The sequence below is a fragment of the Mirounga leonina genome, unplaced genomic scaffold (genome assembly GCF_011800145.1).
Source record: "Mirounga leonina isolate KUSES-001 unplaced genomic scaffold, KU_Mleo_1.0 Mir_173, whole genome shotgun sequence".
Classification (NCBI taxonomy): domain Eukaryota; kingdom Metazoa; phylum Chordata; class Mammalia; order Carnivora; family Phocidae; genus Mirounga; species Mirounga leonina.
The window spans coordinates 79,863,607-79,878,000 of record NW_023270447.1 but is presented as its reverse complement, the minus strand read 5'-3'; the positions used below and the strand labels follow the sequence as shown (position 1 = coordinate 79,878,000).

At 44.9% G+C, this 14,394-nt stretch overlaps 1 protein-coding gene across 1 annotated transcript in view; it reads left to right on the top strand.

The window, feature by feature from the left end:
* The first annotated feature begins 3,595 nt into the window (after window positions 1–3,595).
* The window catches only part of OTUD3 (OTU deubiquitinase 3), a 28,837-nt gene continuing 18,038 nt past the window's right edge, over window positions 3,596–14,394 (top strand). Inside the window, exons 1-2 of the mRNA XM_035019613.1 lie at window positions 3,596–3,888; window positions 12,195–12,343. Coding sequence (XP_034875504.1) covers window positions 3,674–3,888; window positions 12,195–12,343 — 364 coding nt within the window. The 5' untranslated portion in view covers window positions 3,596–3,673. The remainder of the gene's footprint in view (window positions 3,889–12,194; window positions 12,344–14,394) is intronic.

Genomic DNA, 14,394 nt, shown 5'->3' with positions numbered 1-14,394 from the left:
ATTACAGTTTGTTATAATTTGTTATATATACAATTTGTTATAATTGTTCTATTGCATTATATGTTATTATTGCTAATCTGTTTCTGTGCCTAATTTACAAATTAAACTTTATCATACGTTTGTGTGTATAGGGACAAACATAGTATATATAGGGTTCGGTACTATCTGTGGTTTCAGGCACTTGCTGGGAGTCTTAGAATGTGTCCCCTGCAGAGAAGGGGGGATTCCTGTACTACGTGCCACCCAGTGAGGTTTCATGAATCTTTGAATTAACTCTGATGAAGCTGGTAGAGCATCCATTTAGCGCACAAGTCCTCCTTCCCTCTGGCCTTTCAATATCACATATAAGCAGTATTCCTTTGCACTTAAAGGGAGACATTGTGTAACACTGGTCTCTGCTCAGTGAAGAGCAACTAGCTCCTTCAACATTCTAGGCATGGGCCGAAAGGCCATGGGCCTCTGGACAAAAAGAACTTTATGAAAAGGGCAAGTGTTTGCATTTCTGTCACCATTTCCACATGTTCTGCATTCCATATGTTTCGTGAAGACAAGCCTTCCTCTTCTGGTTTCTGAAGTTTGCAACGCCAGGCTTTGCCTTGCTCCCACGAGCTCCCACGAGCTCCCACAGAGGAACGATTTGAGCAACTTTGTTAAGCTGGTGAGCCTGGGGCTTTATGTTTCTATTAATGTTTACAACTCTCCCTCCCGTTCCTACGTTAGCATGGCCATTTGACAGAATAGCAAACTGAGGTTCAGAAGTTAAATCACTCACCTAAGGTGAACCCAGGATGGAGATCTTTAACACAGAAAAATATAAATAGAAAATCAGACAACAGTGATATGTGACAACAGGGGTGGTAGAAAGACTGTATTAGCAACAAATGTGGGACAAAGAGAGTTAATAATGAAATAAATTCATGTGTTATGTAGAGTTTTGTGCAGTTTATGAAAAGTTATGTGCGTAGTATGATATAGTGGTTAAGAGCATATAGTCCTAGGACACTTGGCTGGCCCAGTCAGTAGAGTGCGGGACTCTTGATCCCGGGGTTGTGAGTTCAAGCCCCACGGTAGGTGTGAGGCCTACTTAAAAAAAAAAAAAAAAAAAAAGCATATAGTCTGGCGTGAAATGGCCTGGCTTAAAATCCTGGCTCTGTCACTTTGTGACTTTGGGCAAGTTACTTAACCTCTCTGTGCCTCAGACAGTACATATTTCATTGGGTTGTTGTAATGATTAAACAAGATAGTATTTGTAAAGCAATGAGAACAGCGCCGGGCACACAGTAACACCACAGAAGTTTGACATTACCATCATTACTGTTGCACTTGGTTTTTGCTGTTATTACTGCTATTTTACAGATGAGCAAAAGGAACTTGGGAGGTGGGTCTCTGCCATCCTGTCCAGGGGGTTTGCACTCCCAGCACTGCCCATCCCCCCTTACTAAACACAGCAGAGGGGTCATATAAGACCTTGGAATATCTATGCAAGAAAAGGCGGGTCCGGGCACAATTCACACTCTTTCTTCCTGAGAACAAAAGAAGGATCTGTAGTGGAAGAATTTCAGGAACTTCAGTGAAGCATGTGAAACATTCCAAGACAAGTCAATCCAGTTCCCTTCTATGTGCTTTTACTAGCATGTGAATCTATCTTTCCAATTGTCCTCACTTCCCCTCCATCCTAGATCCAGCGTCATGTTCTAGACCCAGAATTGGATCACTGTCATCTGTCTCTGGAGCCTCCTATGTGACATCTGCCCTCTGGCCCATTCTCCTCACCAAAGCCGAAGACATATTTCTCGACATACACCGATCATGTCTGTCTCCAAGATGGCCCCCTACGGCTCTAAGGACTTGGGCTGAGCCCCTTCATCGCCCTATGAGACTGGGCTGGAGCTGGGCTTTCCTTCCACTTCCTGCCCAACCCCCCGTACTTCTGTCAGATGGCACTTCCTTCATTTCTCAAAACTGAGCACACAGTCCCCTCCCTCTGAACTCTTTCAGTCTGTCCAAGTCCTGCTTACGCTTCCAGCTTCAGCCTGGCACTCAGCTCTTCCAAGAAGCCTTTTTGCATCTTTCACTCCACTCCCCCCTCCCATGGCACCTATACCTCCTCCTTGATAGCATTTCTCATGCAGTATTATAATTGCTGTGTCCTTGTCTATACGTCCACTGGAAACTGGGCTTCCTGAGGGCAATCCCCCTGTCCCTTTGGTTGGGGGTTACGCCAGGCACCTGGCACAGGGCCTGAGATGAGAGTTACTGATCGAAGATAAATACGGATGCTGGTTGAAATTGAGCATGCAGATGCTGCTTTTGGCCATGACCCAAGAGGAACTTGTAGGTAGAGTAAGAAGATAATTATTATGGGCAGAAACATTAGGAACATTCCCAGGGATGGCGAGATTGGTTTAGAGGGCCATGAAGAGAAGGCAGTAGCATGACTATGGGAAGGGAAGGAGTTAAGAAGAGGGGCTGAGATGAGGGAGGAGAGGGTGTTAAGGTAACTGAACGAGGAGGCTATTAGACCAAGGTGGCTGTAATGCCTTGTAACTATATAAGCGAACCAAAACCTAAGCCAGAGTCAATGCACTCAAATCCCAGAAAATGAAACTTAAGAACCAAGCACAAATAGGTTTTCCCAAGTGAGTCAATGGCTCACGCTACAGCCAATCAAATAATTTCCTTGCTTAGTTTCCTGTCTTCTCTATAAAATCCTCCCCCCCAGCTCCTGTTAGAGGAGTGCCCCCCAACCACCTTTGGTTTGGCACTGCTCCATTCTAACGATGTATACTCAAAATAAACCCTCGAAAATGTTGATGTGCCTCAGTTTGCCTTTTAACAAAGGGATTATTGCAGGAGACAGGGGGTTACAGAGGGGGTTAAGTTCCAGGATATGTGGGTGTGAATTAGAGTGATTAACGATCCTGGTTTACCCAGGACTGTCTGGGTTTTAAAACTGCAAGCCCTGCGTCCCAGGGAACCCTTAATTCAAGGCAAACCTAGGTGGGTCACCCTGGATTGGAATCCAGATTCCCGGAGTTCCCAGACGTTTTGGACAAGGGCAACCTCTCCCTTGAGTTGTGAAGACGGCAGAGAGGAGAAGGATTAAATAAACAAAGCGAATGCGCTTTGGAACCAGGGCAAAGCTCTGCTTCTTTGCGGTGTCATCTCGAAATTCCTTAACCTCTCAGATCCAGTTTTCCGTAATACGGGGATAATTAAACACGACTGAGCCATGTAAACGGGCCTACCCCAACCGTAGGCTCATAAGTAGAGTCGAAAGTTTTTGTTTTCCTTTCTTTCCCTACTCTTGCCGCTGCTCTGGTCTCCCACTTTCCGATCCTCCTCCGTTTCTCTCCTCGACCTTCCCGTGCCTCGTTCCTGGCGGCCACCCGCTCCTCACTGAGAGCACCACCCACCGCCGGGGGGAAGAGCAGAGCCAACAAAGGTGGGTGCCCCTCTGGCTCCCCCAGGCGAGCTCTCTATGGTGCCTGCCGCCGGAGCCGCGAGGAGGGGGCGGGGCCCGTCACGTGACCCGGGAGCCCGGCGCCCGCGCAGGCGCGTCGCCGCCGCCGGGCTCCGTCGCCCGCGCCGCTTCGCCCTCTTGGCGCCTGAGACGGCCGCAGGGGGTTCCTGCGGCTTTCGCTCTTGCAGTTGCGGGCCGCGCATCGCGGCCATGTCCCGAAAGCAGGCGGCCAAGGGCCGGCCGGGAAGCGGCAGCCGGAAAGCGGAGGCCGAGCGCAAGCGCGACGAGCGGGCGGCGCGCCGGGCCCTGGCCAAGGAGCGGCGGAACCGGCCAGAGTCCGGTGGCGGCTGCGAGGAGGAGTTCGTCAGCTTCGCCAACCAGCTGCAGGCCCTGGGGCTGAAGCTGCGGGAGGTGCCAGGGGACGGGTGAGGCGGGCCCGGGAGCGCGGGAGGCGGCGCCGGGGGACGCGCGGGGCATGGCGAGCGTCGCCCGCTCTCATCCACTCATTCATTCAGGCGGCGCCGAGCGCCACCGCTTTCCAGTGCTGGGGGTGGGTTGGGGGGGTCCTTCCCCTCGCGGCGCTCGAGTGATCCCAAATTGTCCTAGCGGTGGCAGAGGTCGCGAGGAAACTGTGAAGGGGTCCTAAGAGACAGCACTGAAGCAGGTCTCCTTTAGATCGGTGCCCAGGAAGGCCTCTCTGAAAGGTGACATTTAAGCTGAGACCTGGAGGAATGAGATGGAGCCGGTCCCTCGAAGAGCAGGACAGCACGTAGGGCAGTCAGAATGACGCTGAGACAAGGAGAAAGCGGCGAAGCCCCACTCAGTGTAACACTCGGTCCTTTTCTAGTTCTTACTGTTGGGGGTTGCCCTCCTTTTACACTTGGGCAATTAGGTCTTTGAGGGCCTGTTGTTTACTGAACTGAAGGTAACTTCTCTAGTTCTGACTTCTGTGGGCCTCCGTTTCTCCTCCGATGCTTATCCGAGCTTGCTTGGGGCTTAGACTGGAATCCAGGGCAAGCTTTTTTAGGGAACACGAGCTAAATAAGTGGGGTGGGAGGGAGAAAATGGGGAAAGGGAAGCGGATATGGACCCAGAAGCGTGAATGACAGAAGCATAAAGAGGAGAGGGAAGGAGAACATTTAGCATCCTCACTGCAGGGGTAGGTCAGGGGGAGTCTGGTTGCCAGGATGCCACTCTGGAAGAGACAGTATTAATAACAGCCTGGCTGCTGTTGTTCTTCCCTTCATTTGAGGGCTCAGAAAGGGTAGAGGGAGGAATAAAATGAAGTTAAAGACCATATAGAATTGCCTTACTCACTAAGCATGGAAAAGAGGGAAGAAAGTGTTTTTTTTTGGATTTCACATTACATTGTAGCTTATTGATCGAGACTGTTTACGAACTGGCACTAATTTATCTTTCCCATCTTTCCTACGTATGCTCAGTGCTTAGACACTTGGCTTTACAGTTTTACTCACCATCACCTAGCATAGTGCCTAGTACATAGAGGGCATTCAGTGCATTTTTGTTCTATGAATGAATGATAAAAATATCATGGAGGCCAAGTACAGCCTCAGCAGAGCCTCTCAAAGGGACATTTTCTTAGTGGAGTCACTACCATTAAAGACTTGCTTTGCTGTGTCTTGCTTTTAGCCTAGTACTTTGATTTCGTCAGCTGTAGTTTATTAACTATTCTGGGCCTTACTTATCCTAATCAAACTTACAAGCACAAGATATGGCTACATAAACTAGAATACTTTACAGTTGAATATTTTACACTGGGATTGAGGTGGGGCTGTTCCTTGCAAATGATTGAATTGCTGTGTCTGTTATAAATAAATAAATAAAATACCACTGACATGGTATTCTCCGTGTCACGGTGTCCAGGAAACTGAAGTACTCAACAGAAGGTTGCTTCTGAGCAGGAATTGTAGCACAGGGAACTGTAAAATCTTGAGGGAGCTTTCATAATGCTATGAGAAACTTTGGGGGTAGTACCTCTACTCCGATCTGCCCCCAGGAGAACATACTTAGTTAATTCAGCAAACATTGATTGAGCAAGAGCTGGGAATCCATTGATGACTAAGATACTTAAGGAGTTCACAGCCTAGTAAGAGATAAATGAATAAGGGAGCTTAAACATTTTGACCTAGGGACTCCTTTACACTCCTAAAAATTACTGAGAACTCCAAAGAGCTTTTGTTTATGTGGGTTATAGCTATCAATATTTACTGTATTTGAAAGTAAAACAAAAATTAGAAACACAAGAATACACAAACACACATTCCATTAACTGTCAGAGTGATAACCTTATGTATCAGGTAGGCTCTGGAAATCACTGTATGCTTGTGAGAGAGTAAGAGTGCAAAAGATAAGTAACATCTTAGTTTTGAACTCAGGAATACCCTGAGAGGGTCTCAGAGCTACCTTCCCCTTCCCCCAAATTGGGCCCCACTTTGAGAATGGATGATGTAAATAATTAAAGTACAGTTTGGTGTATATATATATATTTTAAAGATTTTTATTTATTTATTCATGAGAGACAGAGAGACAGAGGCAGAGGGAGAAGCAGGGAGCCTGATGCGGGACTCGATCCCAGGACTCTGGGATCATGACCTGAGCTGAAGGCAGACGCTTAACCGACTGAGCCACCCAGGCGTCCCGTGTTTGGTATATTTTTAACAGTGACTGATTATAGTACTATTGAGAAGGCAGTGGCCAGCACTCCTGGAGCGATCACGGAGGCCTTCTCATTCACTCAGCCAATGTTCAGTGAACTTACACTGTACCAGATGCCTCTCAGAGGAGGTCGTACTCAGACTGGGTCATGAAGGGCCAATAGGAATATGTCAAGAGAACATTCTAGGCTGAGGAGTAATATAATGTAAAGGCACAGGAGCGCATTATTTTTGAGAGATATGAGTTGTTTCGGACGCAGGAGTATCAGGGTACAAGGGTAGAACACAGGCAGCAAGGCTGCAGGGCCAGAGGCCAGCTTGACTGGAATGTTTATGTCTCTCCCTTCCCAGGTCCCTATTCTTGATTCTTGAGACAATGTTAGATAAAATGTTAATGATAATTCCTTCTGTGTGGGTTCCATGAAGCTCACTCCGTTTTGTTCACACATTCTTCCCCTGGGGACCGTGAGATGGGCTGTGGCTCAGCCCTCTAGTATTGTGGCACTTTTGGATATGATGTGCAGTAGATGGTGTTCCCTGTGTATGTGATGGCTTAGTAGGTATCAACAGATTCTTTATTAATATTTATTGAGTATTCTTGGTGACATATAAAAAAGTTATGGTAATATTGAAAAGTTGACAGCCTCCACTCTTCTGTCTTTCCATTCTGGTCTGATTACAATATTGAGTAGCCTGACATAGCATCTCGCTGTTGAGGCATACTCATTGTAGGCGGTATGGTACTTGTAGCATCCTGGAACCTCTGGGCGCCTGGGGATAAATTAGCTAGTATCCTCTAATGTAGCCTTTATGTGAGTTGAGTCAATTTAGCATAGATTAATCACGGAGATACTTATGGGGTTTTGTCATGCATCATGGGCCGCCTTGTATTTGTCATGTTGCCTGGAGGGTGGACCCACATAAATTAGATTCAGTTTCAAAACAAGAAAGAAATATTTTAACCTTGGTATTGTCCTTAAAACTTGATTGGCGGGGCGCCTGGGTGGCTCAGTTGGTTAAGCGACTGCCTTCGGCTTAGGTCATGATCCTGGAGTCCCGGGATCGAGTCCTGCATCGGGCTCCCTGCTCAGCAGGGAGTCTGCTTCTCCCTCTGACCCTCCCCCTCTCATGCTCTCTCTCTCTCTATCTCATTCTCTCTCGCAAATAAATAAATAAAATCTTTAAAAAAAAAACAACTTGATTGGCTATAGTGTGAAAAGAATCTCTAATTGGATTAGGCAGTACAATATTAGCATTTGTCTGAACTGTATCTAGTTGCATCTTACTAAATGTTGCCCTCAATTGCCTACAATTAATTGTAGTGTTCTACAATTAAAACATTAAAGAATCACTAATTTTAACCATTCATCTCTGTGCTAAACAAGTTAATTTGTTTTTTATTATTTTTTATTTTTTTATTTTGAGATTTTATTTATTTATTTGAGAGAGAGAATGAGAGCATGAGAGGGGGGAGGGTCTGAGGGAGAAGCAGACTCCCTGCTGAGCAGGGAGCCCGATGTGGGACTCGATCCTGGGACTCCAGGATCATGACCTGAGCCGAAGGCAGTCGCTTAACCAACTGAGCCACCCAGGCGCTTTAATTTGTTTTTTAATATTTATTTTGCTTTTAGAATCCTAGGATTTTAGTGATGGAAGGGTATTCACACATGACCTTTTGTAATTATCCATTAGTACCTGCATCCCGTGTACAGCAGCTCTGCATCTAGCTCAGTGGTTTTTAACTTTGCTGGCACACTTAGGGAACTTCGGAAGGCAGCTATGCTCACCACTATACCATCAACGCCGGCTTCTTAGGGAACTTTGGAAAAAATACAGTGTCTGGGCCTCTTCTAGATCAGCTATACCAGAATCTAAGCAGTGGGACCTGGTTACTGATAACCTTTAAAATGTCCACAGGTGATTCTCATGTGCAGCCATAATCACAAACCACTGAGTTAGAGTCTATATTCTAGGCTAGTGTTTCTCAAACTTTAGAATGCAACAGAACCACTTGGAGGACCTAGGTTGCTGGGCTTTAACCCCAGAATGTTTGACTCAGTAGGCCTGGGGTGAGGCCTGAGAATTTTCATTCCAAACAAGTTTTCAAGTTGTTAGGGATCCCACTTTGAGCATCAGTGATCTAGACCAGTGCTGGTCCAATAGAAATAAAACAGGAGCCAATATGTAATTAAAAATTTTTCCATTAGCCACATTAAAAAAGTAAAAAGAAACAGGTGAGACTAATTTAATATATATGTCACTATATGTTAAAATATTATCATTTTGACATATAATCAATATAAACTTTTTTTTAAAGATTTTATTTATTTATTTGACAGAGAGAGACACAGCGAGAGAGGGAACACAAGCAGGGGGAAGTGGGAGAGAGAGAAGCAGGAGAGGGAGAAGCAGACTTCCCGCTGAGCAGGGAGCCCGATGCGGGGCTCGATCCCAGGACGCTAGGATCATGACCTGAGCCGAAGGCAGACGCTTAACGACTGACCCACCCGGGCGCCCCTCAGTATAAACATTTTTAATGAGATATTTTACGTCTTTAAAATACTATTCAAAATCCAGTATCTTACCCTTCAACACGCCTCAATTTCGATTAACTACATTTCATGTGCTCAGTAGTCACACGTGGTGGCTATTGGCTACCATTGTGTATAGCACATATGTAGACAATTACGGAGGATTGCCAGATAGAAATTTACAAGATCTTTAGTTTATAACCTATTTCCACAGAGCTGAAATTTCCTTTCATTTGCCTGAATCTGTGTCTCTAGAGCTCCCATGTTTTAGTTTTATGGTACAAATACAGCATCCCTTTCACCATAACACTTAGTTGGAGGTAGCTCTCATGTCCTGCTGAGCCCGCTTTAGGCTAAGCACTAGTTGTTCACGTTCTTCATATTATATAGTTTAAAGCCACTTCTCATCTGAACATGTCTCTCTTAAAATGTGGTGACCAGAATCATACCTAGTACTCTAGCTGTGGTCTGACCTCAAAGAGGACAAGACCTGTCCCTCCCCCACCCCCAACCCGCCCTTTCTGCATATTAACTATTATGATTGCAGCCTCGGGGGCCATTAGTTCTTTCAGTGGTTGTTACAATATTGTCTCCTAAACTATTATCGAGCACCCAGAACTCTAACACACTACTTACGTAATTGCTTATTTTTGTGAACTCAAATGCAAGACCTTACATATATCCTGATAGTGCAGTGGTTCTCACGTGGAGATGATTTTGACGCCCCCAGGGAACATTTGGCGATGTCTGGAGATAGCTTTGGTTCCCAGCCGACAGGGAGGGAGGTGGTGGGGGTGCCACTGGCATCTAGTAGGTAGAGGCCGAGGATGCTCGTAAACATCCTACAGTATACTGGACAGCCCCCACAACAAAGAATCATCCCCAAATGTCAATAGTATGGGTGTTGAGAAGGCTTACTGTAGTGTACTGGGCGAGGGTGTGGGCTCAGGAAACAGTTGGGATCCCCTAGAGGGCCTTCGGGCACTGGTCGCATTGTTCTCGTGGGTATCATGAGTGTTCTCGCTGGGCTCCCTGAGGCTGCCCTCTACGCTAAGGGTGTAGTGTTCACTTTTCCTGGGTCACTCTCTTGTTACTCTGTCGGAAAAGAAAGTGATTTATCTATCTTGATTTTTATTTTGCCTACTTATTTTTAGTAAGCTCAAGGAGAGTTTGGTAAATATAGACAAATGTATTAAAATACGTTTAACAGTTACTCCTAATTCTACTATCTAGGGATAACTACGGCTAACCTTTTGGTGTCTTGGTTTGACTCCTGGGCCACCCATCTACTGGTTTTGTGACCATGGGTAAGTTACCCAAGGAGGATAGTAATAGTACCTGTCCCATAGAGTTGTGAGGACTAAACACATCTAATACATATAAAGTGGAACAGTCTATGGCACATCGTAAGAGCTATGTAAGTGATGGTTTCAGTGTTTGCATACATTTGTGTGTGTTTGGTGTCTGTATATATAGGGGGAGATGGGCATGGTCAAGTTCACGCAGCATACATAGTTTTATCCCTGTTTTTTGGCTTGTATGGAGAACATTTGCCCATGTTACTGAAAGTTCTTAGAAAGCATATTACTTTCTGTAGAATAGCATGAATTTAATGTAAAATAACTAAATACATGATTTTGTGCTAAATCATACCTCTTTTTTTTTTTTTTTTAAGATTTTATTTATTTTAGAGAGAGAGGGAGAGCGAGAGAGCGCGTGTGCCCACAAGCAGGGGTAGGGAGGAGGGACAAGCAGACTGTGCTGAGCACAGAGCCCAACGCGGGGATTGATCCCACGACCCTGACATCATGACCTCAGCTGACATCAAGAGTCGGGTGCCCAACTGACTGAGCCACCCAGGCGCCCCCAAATCACACCTCTTAAACTAGATTCAAGAGTAGACTGACTAGTGGTGGCAGGTACTAAGGGTTTAAAGAAGTTTGAGAGGAAAGCTTTAAATTGAGACCATCTTTTTTTTTTTTTTTTAAAGATTTTATTTATTTATTTATTTGAGAGAGAGAGAGAGAGAAACAGCATGAGAGGGGAGAGGGTCAGAGGGAGAAGCAGGCTCCCCGCTGAGCCGGGAGCCCGATGTGGGACTCGATCCCAGGACTCCGGGACCATGACCTGAGCCGAAGGCAGTCGCTTAACCAACTGAGCCACCCAGGCGCCCAAAATTGAGACCATCTTATCCATTAGCTTATTTTTTTTTTCCTGTGGGTGAAAAAAGATGGCTATTGTTATATTTTAGCAAAAGACACCTCAGTGTAGTATATAGAAATGCTATATTCCAATCGGTTCTAGAATCTTGCCCCAAATTGATGCATAGTTTCTTCGTTTCTGGTTTATAGAATCTGCATTCTTTAAATTCTGTCCTCCCCCTTTGCAAAAAAAAAAAAAGTATACATCCTTATATGTTTGAAGAGATTTCTGCCTTCTCCATAACTTTCTGTTGAAAACTCACTTTTCTGAGTTGGAAACAAAAAACCTCTTTCTCCTGCAATTTTAGGTCTGAAGTTCTGGAAGTGATGAGTTTATATTTTGAGTTTACTTTTCATTTGGGAGAGCGAAAGCGGGGGATTAGCTCAAATGGTAGAGCGCTCGCTTGGCATTTGGGAGAGCGAACAGTTTGGTGTGAAACTGGGCAACTGTTGATCTTCAGAATGGCTTATTGCCTTAGTTTTAAGGATGCTAGATGGTGTTTTTCTTGTTTCAATTCCCATGTGTCTGGGCTCTGTGTACGTGATACAGTTTGGAGTTGTAGAAGCCTTTGAGGAGTTTCCAAGGAAAGATAGCTCTTAAAGTTTATTACCAGCATTTTAATTTGAGAAACAAAAAATGGTGTTTAAAGTTTCCATTTGGCAGGAATAACAATGGCATTGCGGCTCCCTGGGTGGGAGGAGGGGAGCCAAGGAGGGAGAGGGTCATTGCATAGTACAGCTATGTGTTGTATACGGGCTTTCCTTCTCACAGTTTTCTCCACTACGTTTGTAGGACTCAAACAGGATGTAGAGTTCAATTGCTTGTATTAGGAGCCTGACAAATTGCTATCTTTTGGGTACTCTTTGTTAGATGAATGCTTAGTTAGCTGGCCCGCTGTAGCGGAAATGGTTTTAGAAAAGAGGCAGTAGATACGATTTATTACTTTGGAAGGGGGTCTGGAAATCATAGTCCTTAGGTGTGGAATGGCCTATAATGTCTGGACCCTGTCTTCAGGTGGTTACTGTATCACCACCTCCATATATCGAAGCAGCTGAGGCCTGGGGAGTTTATTGTCTTTCCTGAGTCAGCCAGCTGCTAAGTGGGGAATGAGATTCCAGTTTGTTGCCTCTCAAGAAGGTGATGTGGTTGAATGCCTGCCCTAGTGCTCTCCCCACAGTGTTTGGGAAGAATCCTGGACTGTCAGAGTTGAGGCTTTATCTCAACAGGAACGATTTCCATGGGTGACCTAGCATGAAGCATCATTGTTTCAGATGAACTAAGTTCATTTTTAAAAGGTCTTGACCAACATTTTTGTTTTGATAGCAATTGCCTGTTCAGAGCACTTGGTGATCAGTTGGAGGGACACTCACGAAATCATCTCAAGCACCGACAAGAGACAGTGGATTACATGATAAAGCAGCGGGAAGATTTTGAACCCTTTGTAGAAGATGACATTCCTTTTGAGAAACATGGTAGGTTCACCATGGGACACTGGATCCTCCAGGAGTAATGCATTGGGTAATTAAATCCATCAGCATTCCCTACTCTCTCAGTCAGGGGTTTGATTACATAAATTATGTCATTCATTCATTCAACAAATACTTGTCTGCTCTGTAATAGGCAGCAAGCTAGGCAGTTGGGAATCAATAGGTTTAGGTGTCTGTACCCTTAATAAAAATGATGATGTTAATTAACCTGAAAAGCTATTTATGACTTCTTATTCAGTGGGGGGTAAAAGCAGCCTATAAAATATATATATATAGACTGATCTTCGTTTTGAAAGGTATACACACACAGAAACATACTAGGAAAAGTGGGTAGGTACTAACATTTTATGGTTGGTAATTCTTGGCTCTGCTTATTTTTCAGAAACCACTTACTTTCAACAACTAGGAGATATAATAACACCAATATATAGGGTTTTTGGTAAAGATTAAATTAGATAATACAATTAAATAAGTTCTTAATAAATGTCAGCCATTTGGGGATGCTGGGACTATGACAATTTTAAATGATCTTCTGCATATTTTTCTGATTTTCAAAATGACCACGTATTGCTTTTATAATCAGAAAAAGCAGTAGTCATTTTAATTTCTCACCAGAAACCCAAACACAACCACTTTTCTTTGAGGCAAGTCAGTTAGTGATTTAAATTAGCTCAACTCTAATAGGAAAGTTCATATGAGCTTTTTTTCCCACGGAGCAGGGGGAGAGGGAGAAGCAGATTCCCTGCTGAGTGCAGAGCCTGACACAGGGCTTCATCCCAGGACCCCGAGATCATGACCTGAGCTGAAATCAGGAGTTGGACGCTTAACTGACTGAGCCACCCAGGAGCCCTAGTACATTTGAGCTTTTAAACTTTAAGGTTCGGGGCACCTGGATGGCTCAGTCGGTTAAGTATCTGCCTTCAGCTCAGGCCGTGATCTCAGGGTCATGAGATAGAGCCCTGCCCTGCATCGGGGAATCCCAGCTCAGCAGGGTGTCTGCTTCTCCCTCTGTCTCTTCCCCTGTTCGTGCTCGCTCTCTCCCTCTCAAGTAAATAAATAAAATCTAAAAATAAATAAATAAATAAGTAAATAAAATAAACTTTTAAGGATCTACTAAACGAGGTGTTGATCTATTTGTATTTTACAACTAACATTTTCATCACAGGGCTCACATAATACCCTTATTAAGAAAGAGACAGAATCTTTCTGTGTTTTAGAGAACTAATTCTGGAAACCATGTCAAGAATGGATGCAGAGAGACTGAGGAGGAGGATGAGTTAGAAGGCTCTCCACATTGGCCAGATGAAACAATAAGAGGGTCTCCACCAGCTACTGGGGGTAATGGGTAGAGTCCAGACCAAGACACAGTTTGGTATTATAATTGACAGGCCTCACTGGCGGTGGGGAGGAGGGGAGGAGGAGGAGACAAAGGTGATTCTGAAGGTTCTGGAGAATGGCTAGGTAGCTGTATCCTTATACTCTCCATCAAGATAGGGGGCAGCAGGAGGAAGACCTTTGGGAGGGAGACTATTCATGACCCCAAAGCCTTTCTCATTCCTCACTAGGAAAGGACTCATTCCCACCAGGAAAGGACTCATTCATTAGGCACCAGCAGCAAAGGGACATAGCAGCAAACCATCCCTCCCCCCATGAGTAGTTTACACCAGTCACTCAGTTCTGATGGTTCCTCTCCCTGTCTCACTTTTTGTCTAGCAGATACCAAGTTACCAGATGGTCAGCTGTTTACAAGTGTGGGTCTATGGGGCAAGTTTTGTAGTTTAGTGCTATATAAAATGAATTGTGTCATTTGTCCAATTAAAATATCATTTTGGATGAAGAGAGTTTTCGGTTTGTGACTGGAGATTCTGCTGTGAATAGCTGCAGTGGAGGTCACATGGTCAATTTGGGGGTGTGGCAGGACAAGGGACTAAAGCCTGCAGTCGCTGGCGTGATGGTCCCTGTAGATGTACGACAGGAGGGTGTGTTTTTGAAATGCCACTGTGTTTGCCTGATGGTTGGTTGGTGATCCGTAAGAA